This window comes from Pelodiscus sinensis, chromosome 13 (genome assembly GCF_049634645.1).
Source record: "Pelodiscus sinensis isolate JC-2024 chromosome 13, ASM4963464v1, whole genome shotgun sequence".
NCBI lineage: Eukaryota > Metazoa > Chordata > Testudines > Trionychidae > Pelodiscus > Pelodiscus sinensis.
In genome coordinates, this window is record NC_134723.1 from 23,027,353 (window position 1) to 23,048,952 (window position 21,600).

Here is a 21,600-nt window from a genome sequence, read left to right on the forward strand (position 1 = left end):
CCTGGAATCAGCCGCTGATCAGTTTCAGCAGCAGCTGACTTGGGGATGCCTGGGGTTCTTAAGTTGAATCTGTATGTAAGTCAGAACTGGCGTCCAGATTCAGCCGCTGTTGAAACTGATCAGTTTCAGCAGCCGCTGAATCTGGACGCCAGTTTCGACTTACATACAGATTCAACTTAAGAACAAACCTACAGTCCCTATCTTGTACGTAACCCGGGGACTGCCTGTACTATAAGCTGGCTTCCAGCTTGCACCAGCTCCTGATTGCCAGCTCCACTCTGGAGAGCTGGCTGCACTAGGAGCTCTGCATTATAAACCTTATACTGCAGAGCTCACAGTGCATGTAACCATATCATTGTTAGGATTTTTAATGGTTACACAGTTACTTTTTAAAGCATTTTTTAGGTCTTTAGTGTATATTGCATGTGAAACGTTTTGGGGTCAGGACAGCAGGTGCTTTGGAAATGTAAGATCTGGGGGGAACTAATGGGAGTTTTTTCTTGCTCTAGGGAGGTGGTGGCTGAAGCTCTGCTAGATGATGGCTCTCTCATCCCAACTGCGGAACACCTGGAGACTCTAAACATTAAGTGTGAAGGTCAGTGGCTAGACTTTGTGTGAAATCCCCTAAATGAACACATGGAATAGTTAGACTTAATATGTTTTCTCATTTTGATGGAAATCCAAATTTGCATTAACTTAATTTGTTTTTAAACATGCTTTGTACTTATACCAGGGCCTCCTCTACTGCCCCTTCTATTACTGCCCGTTCTATTTTTGCATATCCTAATCCAGGGGTGACCAACCAGTTAGAGAAAGAGAGCCAAAATAGCTGTGGCTAGAGTGCGAAGAGCCATATATATATATATATATATATATATATATATTTTCATAGATCTATATATAGATAGTTATATAAATATAGTACACAAAAAGTCTTTATTCATTTAAAAAATTCATGGCCAGTCCATAGATCTTCAGAGAACTTGACAAGGAACAAACATCAAATTAAAAAAAAACCAACCCTTTAAAAATACAGTAATATTCTCACACTAAAAGAGAAGCATCCCCACCATGTATTTTAAATTTAACACTCTACTGCCCTATTATGTCATGTGAGGTTTTTAAATTTAAACTGAACTGAGAAGTTAATTAGCACACTTTGCAGTGTCTGTTTCACTCCAACTTGTTGATCTCTGGTATGGTTTCCTCTTTTTTTTTTTTTTTTTTTTAAACTTATGAAGTTTATGGCTTTTTTTTTTTTTATAGTTCTAAAAAATTCAGGTCTGTCCCAGACTGCAAATACAATAAGGGAGAGACTCATATCTCAGAATAATTGCTTCAGCCTGGCAAACAATAGCCTTTGACAATAGCCTTTGAATTTTCTTTAAAGAAATACAGTGTAAACCAGGTACTTGTTGATGCTTTTTTTTTTTTTTGCCCTGGGATTTAAATATGACAACTCTGTTGGCTGCCTTATTCTGTATCCATGAAGACTTTGAGTTTAAGGTGTTTCGGTCCCCCTGCCCCCAACTCTAATGCAATGTCCTCCCCCTCCCCTAGAGCCAGGCATCCCCAGCTTCCTCCTCCCCGCTGTAACCCAATGCCTCGGTCCTGGAGATGCCCCCACTGCCACGCACTTCTCCCTCCAGGCACTGGGGCGCGTGCACAGTGGGCCGTGAGCAATCTGGGTGCTCAGCTCAGAACTAGCAAGAGCCGCATTTCTTTAAGCAAAGAGCTGCATGCGGCTCAAGAACCATAGGTTGGCCACCCCTGTCCTACTTTTTTTGATTCCCTTTTATTTTGATGTCTACCTTCTAATTCTGTACTTACTCCTGCATGAATGCAGACCACTTCCTTTGAGGAGTGTCTCTGTGGATGCTCCACCTTAGGTGTTTAGACAATGCTGTGCACCTAGTTGGAGAGGTAAAACAGCAGTGTCCTCAGTGGGCAGCCGGCATGCACCGTTTGGAGCAGCTACTGCACATGTGCAGCCAACTGACCCCTCAGCTCCTTCTCTGCCGCCATTGACTTCAGTTGGAACCTGCAGTTGCCCTAGATATCTTGTAGTAGTTTGTTAGTTAAGCAAAATTGTTAGTTATTACTAAATAGTTATAATTACAGTTAGATATTAGATTGTTCTTGTTAAAAAAAAAAAAATTGTTGTAGCTTCAATTCAAGCTTCTGTTAATAGAGAGGTCCATGTGGCCAGTGTGTGATTCAGCACACTCCTACCACTCAGACAACTTTCTCTCATGGAGAGCTCTGAAAAAGCAGTTCCCTCAGGATTGAGCTCTGCAGATTCTGCTTCAGCACAGTCCTCTAGGAAGCGCTCCCACTCATCATTTTGTAGTGATTTCCCCTGAGAAGAAGCACTACAACACAAAAAAATTGGCACTGGCACCAGGGGCACCTATGGCACCTGACTATGAGGCACCAGGCAAGTTTGGCACCAAGATGGCCCCGAAGAGCGAAGGACCCGGCACAGGCCAGCTCTAAGGCATCAGAACTAACAAGTCCACGTCTGCTCCATCAACACCAGCCAAGACATCTCCAGCACCAATGAAATTGTGTGCGGCTGCAGCACTGACTGCTTCTATGCCACCGTCTTCCATACCACTGTTGCAGAGCAAACAGTCAGCACCATCTGCACAGCCTCTGCCTCAGCTCCCCTCAGCACCGATGTTGGTACCATGTATCCTGGTACTGCAGACATTTACAGTAGCTACAGACTTGCTAGTAACCTCAGTGCCTGGAACACCACACTTTGGCACCAATGATAGGCTGAATACATCTTGTTTCAACCTATCAGCTACATCAATGGGATTGGCACCTCCATTATGTAGTGACGATGAGGAAGACTCTTTGAGTATTCCCACTCCAAGGCACTCCTCACTGAAACCAATGCAGCAGCCACCCCATTGGCAACCCCCTTGATGGCTGCCTCTACCATTGCCAGCTAACTGGCCTTATAGGGACCTCTGGGCTATCCTCCATAGAAGACTCCAGCATCCAGGTTGGAGCATGCTATATTCTCGCTAATTATGGGCTTCATGGAGCGATAGAGGAATTTTCTGACCTTTGTATGACCACTTCTAGCTGTGACTTGCTTCCATGTTGTTGCTCACAGGTTGGGAGAGACTTCCCTAATTGGCATTTAAAGGGTCTAGTGTTTGTCTGTCTAAAGAGTGTTGCGTACTCAACCCCTATTTTCATTGGAAATTGGGTGACTAACTACCTTGGGGCCAACTGAGAATGTCCATCTAAGAGGTTCCCAGTTTCTGTAATTACATTGCAATAATAGAGCTGTTTGAAGCTACTCAGTACTATGGTCTTTTATCTTTTTTTATAGCACCTTTTTTAGATAGATTAGCTCTTAATTATGTGGGAGTTGAATTTATGATGGCAAAGCATTAGCAAAACAGAGAGAGATTTTTTTCCTCTGGTTTACAGCTTGATTAAATTAAGCTTCATATTTTCTGCATTCAATGAAACACTGTATTAATTGCCTAATTATCCAGTCATTGTTTTTCCCGTCTTTGCTGATTATAACTCTGATTCAGAGTGGGATGCCAGGAATAACACAGGGACAACTGAATATGGTATATGCTACTATTCACTTTGGAGCTATCACTGAAACAGATTTTATGTTCAAAATACTTCACTATTTCATTGTAGTGTTTTTCTTTTCCATAGACAATAAAGAGTTGCTGGATTTCAAAATCCCTCAGACATTTTACTGCTTCTGGCAGCCTCTGCTAAAGGGCCTCCTTTCCCAAGACTTTACACAGACCCTGCTAGAGAAAATGTTTGCTACCCTGAAGCAATGTTCTGAATCTTCAGAATTCAGGCCTCAGTATCTGATCAACTGGATTGCTGAGATTCTGACTGCCAACACCAAAGCTAAAGCGAGTGAGTGAGTCTTAAATTCCTTTAGGTCCCATATGAATATGGCTTCAAAATCTGCTCCTATTCCAGTGCAAAGGGGGAAGATACTACTTTCAAGTCAGAAGTTCAGGATCCTAAGTATACTGTTCCTGTTAATTTACCCTAGCTTTCAAGTTCTCTGTGTTCATGCACTTTCTGGGTACCCTTCATTTCACTGTACAACTTTATTATGGGTTTTATCAAGACTTGAAAGATAGTAATTTTTCCTGTAAGGGACCAGTGTCCCAGCCTGATGGTGGGAGCACTGCACTGTTAAAGTGCTGTTTTATACACAAAACTTAAACCAGTGGTTTGTGTTACTACAGTTGCCAGTTGTACCTCTCATAATAAGCAGTGCCCAGATCACTAGCTCATACAGTGCTGATTTTGCAACATCCCAGGGTTACTCTTGTTGTCCTGACCAGATCCCACCTAAGTTCGGGCCACACAGCTTAGAAGAGAGATGGACACCCCTCCCCCAGCTCCCGTCCAGCCCCATCCTGAATCTTCTACAGCTGGGGGAAAGGCACCTCTCCCCTAGTCTAACCTGGACCTGCTGTTGATGCAGAAGAGGCACCTCTACTGACCCAGTCTAACCCTGAACCTGCCTTGGCCAGTGACAGATGCTCTGACCCCAACTCAGCCCAGACTTGCTGCAGCCAGGGGAGAGGTGCCTCTTCCACCCAGCCTAGGTGCTGCTCCAGGGAGGGAGAGCTGGAGCCGGGGATTCCTCTCTCCCTAACATAACTCCATGGCATCCTGCACCCCAGTTCCCACAACCCCAGCTGGAGCTCTCATTCCCCTGTCCTACAACTCTCTGCCTTAACCCTCCTTCCACACTCCGAACCCATTAATTTTGTTACATGCACAAATACAAGGTGATGTGTCACATTTTGTTGGTGTACATAACAAAATTCGTTCTGCACATGGATGGGGAGAATTATAGGAAAAACTGAACCCAATTTTGGCTGTTCTCATTTTGTTCTGCCTATTTATGCATATGTGCCCTTGTGTAAATTGTCTTTCACTTCTCCTGAAGTTTTTAGAGTTGCCGAAGCTGCCAAATCATGATATTATGTTTCACTCCAGAAGTAGCTACATTCCACAGCAGGTTGGAATTATGGCCTGTGAAACACATTAACTCTGGCTGTTAGGGGTGAAAGATGTTATAGCAATGTAAAGGATTGGTTATAAATGTTTGTTTCTTGTTGTTAGGCCCCTCTCCTTTATATTTTTTAAGGGAGGAAAGTGGCACGCCCTTCTCAGAGTCAGATAAATAAAAGGAAGCTGTTTCTCCATAGAATTTCCTTGCAATGGATAAAGCTCATTGATGAATGTTTGGAAGCTCCCTGCTGGGCGACACCACATCTCCTGCAGCTGTAAGTGTGACCCCATCTCTTTGAAAAAGGAAAGAGGGTGCAGGAAGCAGATCACATTGCAACCTGCTCAGAGCCATTGAAAAGTGTGCTCAGTTGTGGCTGGGACTCCTTCACTGACCTGGTGTCACCCTTGTGGAAACCCTTTTATGCCTGCTAAACCTATATTATTTCTGCCCATTGTTCCACTGGTGCTAGAAGAGAGAAAGCAATAAAACTTTTCAGGTCTCTTTCAAAAAAGAAATTGAGTGAACTAGAGGAAAAGAAATTGGTGACTAATAAAAAGGGGGCAAAGAATCATGATGAGGCTGGTTGACGTTAACAATGTAGTGAAAGCTTAGAAGGGCTGTAATCTTTTTGTTTTCATGAAAATAGTTGGGGGGGGGGGAATTAAGAAAAAAAATCAGAATATTTAAGAAACAGAGAGTAACCTAGGACCCCACTCAGCTTGGGAAGATTACCATCTCTGTCATGTGCATCATCCTGAGCTGGTTTAGAAGAGCCCATGCTTAAGCTGCTGGATTCCAAAAGCCTCTTTTCTGGAGTCTCTTTTTACTTGTGATGCTCTGGTTCCCTCCTTTTCTTTTTAGGATTTTGTCAGACATGGAGCTTCCCTTGCCTGCAGATGCTCAGGAGAACCTTCTTTATCTCTCCTCCATCTATACCCAAGAAGGAAGCTCTGTCTCCAGTCCAGACTCTTCAGATAGCAGTGGGCAGCCAATTTACACCATTGAGAGCTTACAGTGGAAGGCTAGACAGGATAATCAGGCCAAAGGACAAGGCCAAAGGTTGGAAAGGCAAGAAACAGCAGTGGGTAGTGTTGGTGAAGAAGACGACAAAGAGGAGGAGGAAGAGATGGAAACTGAGCCAACACCTTTAGAAGATCTTCATGCTGATAACATGATGGTTATTGCTGAGAAAAGGGCAACATTACATGGGTCTGTCTGGCAGATCAGTGCAGGTAAAGTGATTTTTAGGACATACTCTGATGCCTTGGGTCTTTTTGTCACCACTAAATGTAAATTGAAATGTACAGTGGCCCTTCAAACCTTATTCAGAGCCTTATTTAGATGGAAGTTTACTTCAAGTCCATGTTATAGCTAAATCCCAGTAAACTGTTTTTTCAAAGCTGTCTACTTAAAGGCATCTCCCCTCTTGGGGCTCTCATTACACTGCAGTTACTCTTTACAGGAACACACAGTTAATGCTTTGTTAACTTTCATCTCACATGTTATCCTCTGTGGTTAAAATTCCAGTTTATCTCATTGGCGGGGAAGGGTGTGGGCTAGTGGCGAGCAGCAAAGTAAATATGAACACTTCCTGGACTTTGGTAATACATGACAAAAACTGCCTCTTATCAATCCAAGATTTAAAAAGACACCTGAAGCTCCATATTCTGGGTGTCCCTGATACGGGAACACCCATGGTTCGGAGCTTGGCAGGAGACAGAGGAAACAGCTCTGACCTTTCCCCAGCTAGGGGAATGGCAGCGTACTGCTCCCATATTGATGAGAAATGGTCCCTGGGGTCGATGGGGAGCACAGAGTCCTAAGTGCCCCCAAGAGAGGGATACCAGGTTAACTGTCCCAGCCCCGCAGCTTTTCATGTACACTGTCTCCCAGATCCCACCCTAGCATCTTCCATGGTCCATAAAAATTCCTTAAGCTAGCATAGCCTCTTTCCCAAGGTTGCTGGATTAAAGAGGTTCAAGTGTATTACTTGTGTATTTCCAGTAGTGTGCAAAGTGCTTTCCAGACAAGTAACATGCTCCAGGAAGCCACAGTATGCACCACCAGTATGCAAATGGATGAAACAAGACTAGGAATTCAGGGATCAAATAGGATCTTAGAGGCCAAAAGGGGAACCACACACAATCATCTAGTTTGACCTACTGTATGTCACAGGCCATCAGCCCCATTCTGGTATCTGCACATTAAGCCCAACAACTGGAATTAAATCAAAGTTTTACAATCCTCAGGAGGAGAAACTACTGTGTTTAGGGCAGGTTAGCAAGTACATTGCGAGTTTCAAGATCACTTCCCACTACTATTGAACACTTAATTTTTGAGGAGCTCGGAGATTCTAATGCTTACAGACTTCATGGGAGAAGCATGATTTGTTGAAGATTTTAACAGGGGTAGAGAATAGAGAAGATAAAAATGGTGAGTCCGATGGGGGGAAAGCATTTCAGGTATGAAGCTGCATGAGTGGAGATACAGGCAACAATGCAAAAGGCAGTTAAAAAAGTAATGTACTAGGGGAAAGTATTTGGTTTGCTTAAACGACTACCTTTAATCAAATTGATGATGGTTTGCTAGAGCTGAATGTTCAGGTGACTGAGAGAAAAAGGTAACAGGGAATGAGCAACTTTTTCATGGTAAGCATGAGTTACATTCATTTTATTCGCATTCTGTGGCTGTCTGGAATAGAGAACCTTTTAAGTTCTGTGGTTGATTTGCATACAAGGCTCTGTCAACATGGTTTTGGTATATTGATTCTGCTTCCTGTAGCTTGAGACAAAGTGAGGTTGCTTTGATTTACCCTCTTCCTGCACCCGGCTACATATTTTTGGGGCTAACATTCTTACTCGAAATATGAAATACATCTTAGTTTTTAGATTGATGAGGCTCCTGGTCTCACCCGTCTAGAGTAGCAGCCATCCCATTATTAGGAAAGCAAACAAGTTTGAGAAGCCTTGGTTTCCAAACAGTATGTGACACTTATCTTTGTCTTGGCTTTTGAAATTTAGGAAAAGATTGGATTTGGCATGTGGTGGGTTGGATCCCAGAGATCTCCTTGGGGTTGTCCCCCGGTGTGCTAATCCCCTATTCCCGCCTTTCTGCCCTCTGGGGCTTCACACCGCCCTGTGTTGCTGGGCTAGAAGCTGTAGTCTCTCCCAGCCAAGACACGAAGTTAGTGTCCCACTCTGCAGAGCAATATAGACACTGAACCAACTTGGTTCTGGGATGATTCGGTTATAAGACATCAGCACTCAAAGAAGAACAAAACCCCTAAGGCAATTTTTCAGTCTCCCCACCCCCATGAAAAAGTATTAATTCAAGATGGATTCTAGTACCAGGTGGCATGTTTACATGCTTTCTAGGACCAACCACAATGTGGGCTTACTGCAGTCGTGTGCAACCTTTTTTGATCTGCGACCCCCGCACCACGGGCCCAGCCTCCGGCTGGCCAGATCTAAGCACCACGACACCCTGGGAAGACATCCAGGACCCATGGGTTGTGCACCACTGGCTTACAGAATCATTTATAGGTTATTGGTTTGAGTACTGAGCCATTAAATTCCTAAAGTATCACCAACGGCCCTCATTAGCACATTTAGAATTAAACTCGGATTCACTTTTCATATTCCTAACTTCACATACAAGAGTTTCAGAGGGGTAGCCATGTTTGTCTGTAATAGAAAAAGCTTAAAAAACAACTAATAGTCCTGCAGCAACGTAGAGACTAACAAAAATGTAGATGGTATCGTGAGCTTTCATGGGCACAACCCACTTCTTCAGATTAATGGAGTTTAAGGGGCCCAAATTCCAAATAAATAGCAGAGAAAGAAAGGGGATGGGGATTTTTTTGTTAGCCACTAAGGTGCTGCAGGACTATTCGTTATTTTGTAAGTTTTATTCACATACACAAATGATACATACATAAAAATAGGACATACAGGTTCAGTGGATTACAACTTTCAAAATGTAAAAGCATCTTCAAGTTATGCATATTCATAAGCCAGTTTTCATAAAGCATGAGGGTCCTCATGAAATGGCATTATCTACATAACTTTGAATACAGGGTACAGCTGGCCTGATAGTTATTGCTGTTCAAGGTGGCAAATTGCTTACAGGCTGTACACCCTCACAGAGACGGTCTGAAACTGAATAGAGGAGCAGGAAGTGGTGAGGAAGATGTAACTGTACTCATCATTATTGTGAGAACCTATCAATTGGTAAGAGACTGTACTTTCCAAGCTATTGCTGTGTTGCCTCTTTTACATATCTCGTACCCTATAGTCATGTGCAAAAGATTATTTACAGACTGTTCAGGATTCCTCCAGCTTTTATATTGTTCCCCTATTTTTCTGTCAAGCAAGTTCCTGTATTTAGTCACCACTGTATTTTGCTGACACTTTGAAGATGGGATTTTTTTTAAAGAGGCCTAAGATCAATGTGAAAGGTGTCAAACTCCTTTACACTTTTTTGAAAAAAAAATTCCAGTTTGAATCCCCTTATCTCAAGTGATCTTGTTCCAATTATCCAACTCCCATCCCACGTGGTTAAAAATATATCTCCTCTCTCCTGCTCTTGTCTTTACTGATGGAGATACTGTCAAAGGGTATGTCTGCACTACCACCCTAGTTCGAACTAGGGTGGTAATGTAGGCAACCGGAGTTGCAAATGAAGCCTGGGATTTGAATTTCCTGGGCTTCATTTGCATAAAGCCGGGCAACGCCATTTTTAAATGTCCGCTAGTGCGGACTCCGTGTCACGAGGAGTAACGGTAGTTTGGACTAGGAAGCCTAGTCCGAACTACCTAGTCCGTGCCGCGCGGCTACACGCGGCACGGACTAGGTAGTTCGGACTAGGCTTCCTAGTCCAAACTACCGTTATTCCTCGTGACACGGAGTCCGCACTAGCGGACATTTAAAAATGGCGGTGCCCGGCTTTATGCAAATGAAGCCCAGGAAATTCAAATCCCAGGCTTCATTTGCAACTCCGGTTGCCTACATTACCACCCTAGTTCGAACTAGGGTGGTAGTGTAGACATACCCAAAGAGTTTATTGTGGTTGGACACCCAAGGAGCAAGCTACTGGTGGCAAACGTGAAGGTTTCTGTTCCTTAGAATAGGAAAGTGTCTTACATGTGTGCAAGTGGTTCTTTACATGTATTAGATCTTGGACTTTTTGGGAACCAAATCAGGCACTTTCCCAAAGCATAATGTTGAATTAACACTTATGAATATCTGTCACTTTTTAAGTGCCACAAGTCAATTAAAAGAATAACCTGAATTTAAATACAAGAAATTGCTCTAGAACATGACTGAAGACTATTTGGGGGTCATAGCGGATAATCAATTGAATGTGAGCTCTGTGTGTTGTGGAGGCTAACTGGGCTATTGTGATCCTCAGATGCATAAATGGGAATCTCAAATAAGAGCAGAGAGGTTATTTTACTTGTGTATTTGGCATGGGTGCAACCTTTTCTGGAGTGTTATGTCAATACAGGTGTCCACAGTTCAAGAAAGATGCTAATGAATTGGAGTTCAGAGGAGAAAGATGAAAAGATTAGGAAAAAAAACAACCTATTGTGAGACTCAAGGAACTCAAACTTTTAATGAAGAAATGCTAAATGATAACTTGATTAGAGTTTATAAGTACTTACTAAGGATGTTAAGTATTGATTAATTTGCTAGTCGAGTAGTCAATGGAATTTCCATCGACTACTTGACTAAGTTGTTAAGGAAGGGAGCTTTAAGCGCTCATTTCAGCTCAGGCTGTGTCTGAGCACAGCTCCTGGCTGCCTCTTAAAGGGACAGAGGAGCCGGTGTGCAAATACACTGGCTCATTCTCTGGTCCCCTTCCTCCCCCACCGCCCCGGGTCTCAGGACAACTTTCATGCTGCCCCTCTGCACTTTTAAATGGGATGCAGCAGCGGCATTTGGCCTCCTAGTTCCCATCATGCTGCCCCTCTGCATTTTTAAAGGGACACTGCAGCTGCAGCTGGCTTGTCCTGAAGGGGATCGGGGGGGCGGCGGCTGCTGCTGCTGCTGCATCCCTTTTAAAACTGCAGAGTGGCAGGGTAAGGGTTATCCTGAGACCTGGCAGAGCACCAGAGAATGAGCCAGAGTCTTTGCACACCGGCTCCTCTGTCCCTTTAAGAGTGCAAGGAGTGAGGGGGAGTGATTGAGTAGTCAAAAGTGCTACCTGATAAGCTCCTGCTTATTGGATAGTCGACTACTCCTTCACATCCCTAGTATCTACTACATGAGGAACAGATATTTGATGATAATTGGTCTAGCAGAGAAAAAGATATAAAACAATCCAGTGTCTGGAGGATGAAGCAAGACAAAGTTAGACTATAATTAACTATTGGAACAGTTTTCCATGGATTTTGGTGGATTCTACATCACTAGCAACTTTTAAATCAAGACTGGATGTTTTTTCTACTAAATCTGTTCTAGGAATTATTTTGGGGAAAGTTCTGTTGCCTGTGTTATACAGGAGGTCAGATTGGATGACAAGAATTATCCCCTCTACCTTGGAATCAGTGGTGTATAATAACCCAGAATACTCTAAAATGCTTGGACAAGCTGCACAATGGGGAATCTTTGACATTTTGGTGTTGAATTGTATCCCATTGTTTCACATGATACTTTTCCAAAGGAAGGTCATGGTAGCATAAGTCTGAGTCAAAATTTGGGGATGTTATTCCCTAGATGTATGTTACAGAATTCTGACAGGATTATTACGAAATGCACAAACAGCCCACATACTTTTCTGATGCTAATTTTAGAAAGTGCAGACTTCTTGTTTTATACCATGAATGTTGCTTTCCCACTCAGATGGAGTGCAGTGGAAAGACTTTCCTCTTGGGAAGCTTCCAGGTCAGACAGATGACCCTGATAACCTACTGGTGGATAGTTATTCTATGATGTCTATGCTTGATCAACCAGTGACAAAAGATGACGGAAGGAACTCCCCGAGTATGAAGTGAGTAGTGATGTGGGTGGGGGTTTTCTGTCATTGTGTCTCTCAAGTACATCATGTTTATTCTTAGCACTGTACAACCACCGCAAGAAGAGTCTGACACAGCAGTTTCTGTTAATGGTTGTAGCAGTTTGAGAAATGTTTAACTGTTTGTTCTCTCTCTCTCTCTGCGCTAGCATCTCATTGACTTTTAGTTTAATGAAGATACAGGAAGAGGCTGGAGTGTATTACTTTGCTCAAAACAGACTTTTTAAAAGTGTTTGGTTGAATCTCACGGGAAAGAGGTCAGGAGGCATAGAGTCCTCTACTTTGATAAGATGAATTAACAAGGCAACGTGGTAGTCCAAATTGTATTCATATTAACTACTGGCAAACTCATTCAATGAGGCCAGTGCTCACTCACTCTTTCCTACTCAGATCCTTCAAGTATCCAGAACAGCAGCTCTGTGATGTGATGTGATGTGGTCAGGACTCCTTTAATGAGAAGTAGCATGGTCTTGTGGCTAAATCACTGTACTGGAAGCCAGGAGACTTGGGTTGTGTTCTTGTCTCTAGCACATAGTCACTGTAGGACCATAGGTCGTTTAACTTCTTTGTGCATCTGTGTTACCATATTGGCTTATCTTACATCGGGCGGGTGTTGAGGGTTAATGCACAAGTGTTTGTAAAAGCTCTTTGAGGTACTTTGATAGCAGGTACTCCACAGCGGACTCCAGGAAATGGGTACTTGCGTAATATATGTTGTAATATAGAATGATGCTTCTTTTACATAAAGGAGATGAATATGCATGGAAATGGTATGAGCAAATAGAAACTTGTCTCACTTCATTTGCTTTATGTGACTTACAGAATGTTTACTAAGTGAGTTCATTTATCAAAATAGTAAACTCCCAGCTACCAGTCTCTGGTTAACCACAAGTGACTCAGGCATCACTGATGGCTGTGCTCACCATGCTTTGTTCCCCTATGAGACCTTGTGTATACTTCTGTAAACCTTCAGAAAATCAGGGTGAGTATATTGGAACAAAAGTTATCTTTGCATGGGAGTGCTTTGCAAATGCCCTGCATCTCATACAGCATCTTCAGAAAGCAGTGGCAATCATTTTCTGACTGGAAGAATCTTACCATACAGTAATTTTTTTCCTCTATATCTTTTCCCACCAGAAATAATATAATGAGATTTGTTTTTGTAATTGCCACCAATTTTAAAACCATCTTTTTTTTTTCCTGTCTGGAAATCTGTGGTAATGTCTTAATCTGTTGGACTGTTAAATGCAGTTCTCTATCTTGATAAGATAAATTTACATAAGTGATGTACATGATAATTAGATTCACAGCTTCAGTACTATCCTCCTAAGGTGACCAGCTCCTTGCATTCCTGTCTTCAAACCTGTCCCAATATGTAGCACCCCCTTCTCTGTCATTCTTAAAACAAAAGTCAATAGTAGGTTTTGCTTTTTCCCATCAGGAAGCTACTGGCTATTCACAGACCGAGAAGAATGTTAGGAGTTGAATTTTCAAACCTTTTGTGGCTGTGGTATAAATTGAAATAGCACCGCTAACTTCACAGAAGCTACACAATGTATAACAGCCAAAGGTCTAACCCATTGGGTTGTGTCCAGCCTCAGTGAAGAATTACACTGCAGATGATGGTACTGTTGGTGGAAGCTTTAGCTGAGTCTTTCCTTCTATAGAAATGAGACTGTCCTGGTTAATGTGGATTTAGCAATTCCATATTAATTGTTTAGTCCAATAGCTCTGTCGTGGCAAACTGTTTCACTGTCAAATCAATTGTCTCTTACATTGCTGTATAGGAGCATAGAAATGGTTATTCTTAGAAAACAAAATGTAACTAAATGGCAGTTCCTGCATTTCTACCCAGTGCATTCACAATAGCTACCACATTGAAAACCTGTAGACCCGTTGTTCTCAAACTGGTCTTTAAACCCTGTCCTAGTGTTCTGGAAAAGGAAACATGAGATCCATGTATTTCAGGATGGGGTGTTGGGAGAGTGGTGGATATATAAGAATCTTTCCCATAATTGGTCCAGAGACTGAACAAGCTCTAGAACCACTCACTATTGGGTGTCTTTCAGGCTATGAAACAAACACAACAAAAGAAACTAGCAGGTGAATAGTGATGCTACGTGCTAGCAGCCATTCCACTCCCAGGGAAATTGATGGAATGTCACCTTTGGTAGATCAGAGTTAAAATGGACCATGGTGATTATGGATTTTTGGACATATAATACTTATCAGTAGGGGCTATAGAAATTTTCAGGGTAAAACCTGCCAGAATTTCCTTGCAAAAACTGTATTTGTCTTTGTTGTTACAGCTTTTAAGTGCAATGCACCATTGTTGGAAATTGCACTTGTGCTGCACGGTTTACTGTGTATAAAGCTTTGAGAGTATTGGTTGAAAGACACCAAATACTGCAGAGAACTTAATTGTATATTTTTAAGCCAAAACTAAGGATCTTCACAAATGTTTCTTAAATAAAAATAAGGAGCTATAACTCTCAAAAGCAGTGGCAACATGAAGAAATCCCAGGCAAATTCTTTGAGAGACTTTCTCCCATAGTGCATAATTTTTTCCAGAATGTTACATGTCAGAATTTAAAAGCCTTCTCCTTATAACTGCTGATCTTGCAGTTGTTTTATGAGCTGTTTAGAGAATATGTAAAAAGTGAGGCTTGCAGTTGGTCCCAACTGATCCTTCCAGCCTGGAGAGGGCAGATAATGTGTACACGGTTAACTGATGAGTCTAGGCATATTGCTTAACCCTCACAGTTACACGCAACTGCCCCTCCGTCCCTCTGTCTCTGTATCAGAGACTGCGGAGGGGGGAGGGAAAGGAGTCAGGAGCCAGTGCTCGCAGGGATGCATAGTGGGTGATACTTACTGATTACTGGTTAATTGGTGGCCCTGCTCAACCTGTAGTGTAGTGCTGTGGGCCCAGCCTGGCATGGTGCGGCAGTCCCAGCCCAGCCCAAGCAGCCTCCACCCATGGTGTGCCCGGCCAGGCCAGGCTAGAGCAGTAGCAGGCCCAGCTGGGTTGGAACAGCTCCCCGCCTGCGGGATCCCATTTTAAGCGGTTAACCACTCAAATCTAACGTTTAACAAGTTAACTGATAAACAGGATTTTACGTCCCTAGTTGGAATGTCTGTGGGTAAAATGGTAGATGAATCTATTAGTGTTCCAAACACTGAACAGATGATGTCGCCAAAGAAGAGAAAAGTAGAATAGAAATTAATGTGTTGGAGACTTACTTGTAAGAGGTTTTTACTAAAGCTAAAGGACCTTACGGCATAACATAGCTATGGAGCAGTAGACAGGAAACAATGGCGAAATATACTTAACTTGATAGAAGCCTTACAATTTCGCCTGTTTTAAAGCTAGTATTGTAACTCTCCTACCTTCCTCCCCCCCCCCAACAGTCTCCCACACACAGTTCCACTCCACACTCATGCACAGCTCTTACTTTGACTGAAGGATAAGTGATTGATAACCAGAGTAGAATGTTTTATTTTTGGTGGAAAAACTTAACTGAAAAGTGGATGTGCACATTTGTTTGATCCTGGGGAATGAAATCTAAACTGGCTTTACAGGGATACATGCTATACTGACAGATTATTTATAAAAATGCATGTGGTGCCTTCACTTCTACCACAGAGTCATGTACAGTTTTAATAATGCTTGGAAGAAAGTCCACAGAATCCTCCAAAGATTCACAAATGACAATCTGGGTATCTGACCCATTTTAGCCCTTTTCAGTGTACTTTAAAACTTTCTGCTAACTTACTTCCTGCAGCAAAATATTCCCTGGGTACATGCATCATTCCCCCTGAAATCCCCATAATGATTCTCCTCCTAGCAATCAGTGACAAATGGCATCTGGTTTACCTGCATATCTATATCTGTCCAGAAGAGAGGGAGAGGGAGAGGGGTGGGTGGGTGTGTGTGTGTGTGTGTGTGTGTGTGGTCTATATTTCTGAACGTAAAGGACTTTAGAAGTCATTCGCTATGCTTCCCCACTTAGGATTTGTGTGATTCTGGGGGAGATATTTGGAATTTTTTTGTTTCTTGTATAATTTATGTCAGTGATTCAGCACTCAGTAATTTGGTGTTGCATGGGCGTGAAAGAAGTGAATGCAACAGAATAGAAATAACAGAATATAGTAGTAAATGTGTTGGTGTGGGTGAGTGTTTTCAGAGAGGAGTGGGGAGGAAGGATGTTGGTGTCATTCTGATGGTATGAAAGACTACAGCCAATCCTGAAGAGAGCAGTAACTGCTTCCTGAGATAAGTTCCCAGTGCTGGGGGAAAACTTTTTGTGGTAGTGCTGGAGGGCAGGGAAGCTTTAACTGGTAGTGTTTATAGAAACAGCCATCAGTAAAATCAGCTACATACAACTAATGATACCTTTTGGAAATGTAGTTTCTCTGTGACTTGGGCTTTTTTTAATGTTTTGTGGTTGGGAGTGAGGGTTATTTACCACTTTTATCTTCAGTTCTCTGCTCCCTCCTAGCATCTCTTGAAGTGAAAGAGGAAGAGGGCAAGTGACGTAGAGGATGCAGCTGCCTTCCTGAAGAAATCACCTAACAGCTGCAGCTCCTTGCAGTTACAACACAGCAGAAACTAGCCCACACATAACACTGCACCACAAAAGACATGCAGCTTGAGCTGCCTGTGTTGTATAAACCTGAAGTCAGGCTAGATGATCACAATGGTCCTTTCCAGCTTTATAGTCTATGAATCTGTCCTTATGCTTCTTGAAGTGCCTTTAATCACAGTGATACCCCAAGCTCTTTGTAAACTCTGTATCTACAGAGATGACCTTGTCCAGCATTGAAATACAGCCTTCTGCGGGATGGAACGTAGCAGCATTTTAACAATGCACAGCAATGCTATGCTAATATACCCATATCCTAACAATCAAAGACTGAAAAGATCTACTAGACCACATGAAGTCCCCCTTTGTCTCCAGAGTCTTCAGCAATTTGCTTTATTGGATGTTTTATTAAAAAAATAATAAAAACAATCCTAGTGAAACAATACTTGATGTTGAAACAAGTACTTGATGTGATATTTGTAGAAATTGTGAGTTGCTGGGAGACATTATAAAATAGCAGTAATAAAGAGGTTTCTAATTGCCCTTAGGCTGCCATAGCCTTAACAGATGTTGTCACTGGGAAATGCTTCCAGGAGGCCTGGGGTTTTTTTTCTTAGTGTCATATGTTTATTCTTAATTGTGCCTCTTTGGTTTTTATGCTCTGTATATTTGTAGGCAATTTTAGGGCCGTGCGAAAGAACCAAAGAGCTAAATAACTTTGTGGGTTGACAGGGTCTTCTTTAAATGCTATTCATATGCTATGTGTTGCAAGCATATAAATACAAGGTGCACAAGACAATCCCAGCCTGGAACAGTTCACAATTTAAAAGATTTGACACAGACGTCTGGAGCCCTGGGAAACCCATAGGATAGATGAAGTTGGAATTTTTATATGCACTCCTGGGAAGCATTGCAAAATCACTGAGTGAATCTTTAAGAAGGATTTAAATGAGAAGGCGGTGGGTATATGAACTGGTACAGTGGGAGGGCATTTCTTCATATTGTATGTTAGTTGCAGATAGAAGTGAGAAAAGAAACTGGGAATCAGCTGTGGCATTGTTTATGAAGGTGAGGGAGGAGGGAAGATGAAATAAGCACTGAGATGTAGATAGGGGCAAAGTTGTGGTAGGGGCCTTGAAGAGCAAGGATGAGAGCTTTAAACTTGACATGCTGTTCAAAGAGGCGGCAGTGGATTTTAAGAAGAGGATGATATGTTCAGATCAACAGGCCAAGATAGTTCAACTTGCTTTCATATGTTGGGGACTAGGCTTGTCAGTGTGCTAAGTCTAGGCTTATCGGCTAATCCTGTTGACTACATGCACACCCCCATGGGCTCTGTGTCAGGGGGCAGAGAGGAGGGGAGAGAGGTGGGAGCTGGTGCCTGGATCTCATCACTGGATCTCATAGAGCTGCCTGTGCCCCTTCCCTCCATGTTGCTGCCTCTGATGGAGAGGCAGCAGCCGGGAGGATGAGGGGGGCAGGTGGGAGCTGGTACACGTGGCAGTCAGCTTATCCCAACCATGTTGCTGCCTCTGTATCAGCAGGTGAGAGCTGATACGAATGGGGAGCTGGCTTTTAAGCTGGCTCTCCATGTGTGCCAGCTCCACATAGCTGTCTGTGCCCTCCTTTGTTGCTTCCCACAGAGGAGGCAGCATGGGAGGGGATGCTTCCATGGATAGAAGCTGCTCCATGGAATGCCAATGCAGCGTCTGTCTGCAGGGAGCTTAGCCTCCTCCCTCCTATGGACAGGGGCTGCCGCCACCCTGTGCTGCTGCCTCTGTATCAGAGGCAGAGGGGAACCAATTTAAAAACAGACAGCAGCAGGGGATGACAGGGGGCTCAGTGACTGCTGGTCTCACCCCCAGGGACTGTTGAATAATTGTGTAACTGCTAAAATTTGATGCAGTTACACAGTTATTCAGTTTATATTTTACATCCCTATTAGAGACCAAATTAGGCAGTCTGTTGCCATCTGTATAGTTAATTCCATAGGTTCTATGCAGTCAGCATGGCAGACTGTGGTCTGTCTTTGAACCCAACCGGTACAATAATGTTGAAGCAACCTGATGAAATTACCTGTTTCTTCACACCATTTCCAGAGATGTGCAGTCTAGTTACACACTTTCAATCCAGAGTGCCAGCCCAGTGGTGATGTAAAGAGATGGAAAGTGAGATTTTGATGACCACTTCTCCTGAATTAGCACAGAGTATGGGTGATTGTGACTGCCAGAAATGACACACTATTAGAACTAACCACATTGAACCTTGTATCTGACTTCCAGAAGTGGTCACTTTGGTCAGATTAGGAACAACGCCACAGCAATGACTGAGCTTGGCTTCACCTCATCAGCACCCAGCCTTGAAAAGTTTGAGTTAGGCCCAGAATGTGGTTGAATAGGCAACTTTTTGCATGTACCAAGGCTCTTTGACAAGAGGGAAAAGTGTGCTTCAAGAACTGTATTGTTAAGTCTGATCTTTCTGCTACGTCAGTGAGTGCAAAGGGTGGCTCTCCTGTTGAAACAAATTTTACCTACTCATGACAAAAACATGGGCAGTGGCTTACAACTCAGTTGAATGCTGTAAATGCACATAGAGACATTGGAGTAGGTACTGGAACCAGTGGTTTTTAGCTGTGCCTTCTTAAGTTATTAACCTTTTTCTGGCACGGGGCAACTTCCCTCATTCACATGTGGTCACGTAGTCCACCTTGGCTCTTGTACTACTCACACATCTCATGATTGTAAGAGTGAGGATGACTCTTTGACAGGCTAAGGTGGATACAGCCCAGTGGGGGAGACAGTGCTGGCTGATATCACCAAGGTTTTAGTCAAACACATTTAGTTGCCCTAGAAGGTTGAAACTAGCTTCACCCTGTCTGTCCTCTCCCCCTTAGTCTTGAGTTTTGCAGGAGCCCTCTCTGTTAGCTGTGTTCACCTGAGGCTCTGTATCAGAAGGCTAAATATCAGAATCAAGTGGGATACCCACAATGGGCTGGAAGTCTCAGCTTGCTTTTGTGCATCCCAGTAAGAAATCATACACATAGGCTATGTCTACACTCGCAGCTTCTTGCATTAGTAATATGCAAATGAGGCTAAGCATGGAATATCTCCAAGCCTCATTTGCATACCTAATGAGCCACCATTTTTTTCAGAAGAGGCTCTTGCGCAAGAAGGAGCATCTATACTGCCCCTTCTTGTGCAAGAGAAACCCTCTTGCGCAATGCCGTTACACCTATTACTTTTCAGGAAGAACGGCAATAGGTGTAACGGCATTGCGCAAGAGGGTTTTTCTTGCTCAAGAAGGGGCAGTGTAGACACCCCTTCTTATGCAAGAACCTCTTCTGGAAAAAAAAGGTGGCTCATTAGGTATGCAATGAGGCTCAGCGATATGCCACTCTTAGCCTCATTTGCATATTACTCACGCTAGGAGCTGCGAGTGTAGACATAGCCTATGTGTATGATTTCTTACTGGGATGCACAAAAGCAAGCTGAGACTTCCAGCCCATTGTGGAAGCCATAGAGAACAAGGATTTTCTTTTGGAGGAAAATAGCTTCTTTATAAAAAGACTGACTATATGGGTTAGAAAATGGTTAGACAGAAGACAAATTAGTGATTTATGCTAAACTTTCAAACTAGAAGGAGGTTAATGTTAGAGTTGTTTAAGAATTCTTACTAGGCTAGGTATATATTTTTAATCCAGGGTGAAAAGAGAGAAGGTAAAACTGTTTCACTTGCATATTCTATGTTAGTAAAGTTTAGAGGATTGCGAGGAAAGTTTGGTAATTGGGCAACATAATTGTAAATTCGATATATACAAATATGAGGTGAGGCAACCAAAGAAACAACTCAGACTACTTTGTAGGTATTGATAAACTCTCAACTAGTGAACTATTCAGAAGGAGTCAGATGGATTATTGTGAACAGCTCTTTGGACACCTTAAAAAAAATCTGAAACTATTATTATAAAGGACGGAGAATACCAAAAATAGGATAAATGATATGTAAATCAAAGGTACAAATCACCTGGAATACTGGGGTCAGTTCTAGAAACTCTCTCACAATAGATATTATAGAAAAAGCCCAGAAAAGGGAACTGGGTGAGAATTAGTAGAGTGGAAAGCTTTTCCTATAACGAGAGAGAGTGCAAAAGTTAGGTGCAATTGTTTATTTTATGAAAGGGGCTATGATAGAGGTAGATCCATTAGCAAATAGTGTAGAGAAGTTCAGTCAGGTGCTTCCTGTTTCTTATATTAAAAATAACTAAGGAACACCACATGGAATTGAAGGGCAGTAAATGGAAACTGAGGAAAGGAAATATTTGTGGAGAACCAATGTGCAGCGTCTAGAACTTGCTGCCACAAGATGATACTGATCCTCTGAGCTTAATAGAAACAAGGGTGTGTCCTGTGGCAGCTTAGAGTGGCATCATTAAGGAGCCACAGGACTCCTGGTTGTTTTTACAGATACAAACTAACATGTAAACCGCTCTGATACTGAGTTGAGTAGGAATCAGAAAAAATTAGATATTCCATGTAGCAGCAAAAATTATCCTGCAAAATGATGCTAGTTAGAAGACTCATGCTTCAGGGCATAAACCAGTCACATAATACTTGGGCTTAGGAAGGAACTTCATCCATAGGGATTTTATTGCATCTTGTCCATTGTGGTGAATTTTATAACCTCTATGAAGCACCTTGCTCTGGCTCAACAGTTGGCCCAGTTTCATATTTTATGAGCGACAGTTAATCTGGTGTTACATAATTGATCCGGGCAAACATCCTGATGTGCGTTTTGAGTCAAGTATTTGAGTCGAGCCCCAGAATTTTTTATTGCACTGGGTGTGACAATATATCAGTTATGTTTTAGAAGGGGGTCTATGTCACTGGGGGGAGAGAGGGGAGGCAGGTCTGTCACCATGCTGCATAATGGCAGTTTTCCATTACTAGGAAAGCAAGTAACCTGCCTTGGTCA

At 42.7% G+C, this 21,600-nt stretch overlaps 1 protein-coding gene across 4 annotated transcripts in view; it reads left to right on the forward strand.

Annotated features, from left to right (window-relative positions):
- The window catches only part of LAS1L (LAS1 like ribosome biogenesis factor), a 62,874-nt gene that overhangs the window by 31,019 nt on the left and 10,255 nt on the right, over positions 1-21,600 (forward strand). Inside the window, exons 8-13 of one of the 4 annotated variants that reach the window (XM_025178017.2) lie at positions 510-595; positions 3,694-3,909; positions 5,165-5,303; positions 5,891-6,261; positions 11,872-12,019; positions 16,546-19,682. In XM_025178017.2, coding sequence (XP_025033802.2) covers positions 510-595; positions 3,694-3,909; positions 5,165-5,303; positions 5,891-6,261; positions 11,872-12,019; positions 16,546-16,555 — 970 coding nt within the window. In that variant the 3' untranslated portion in view covers positions 16,556-19,682. Of the gene's footprint in view, positions 1-509; positions 596-3,693; positions 3,910-5,164; positions 5,304-5,890; positions 6,262-11,871; positions 12,020-16,545; positions 19,683-21,600 lie in introns of those variants that run through there. The other 3 variants (XM_006136144.4, XM_025178018.2, XM_075940833.1) reach the window with 3 other exon arrangements.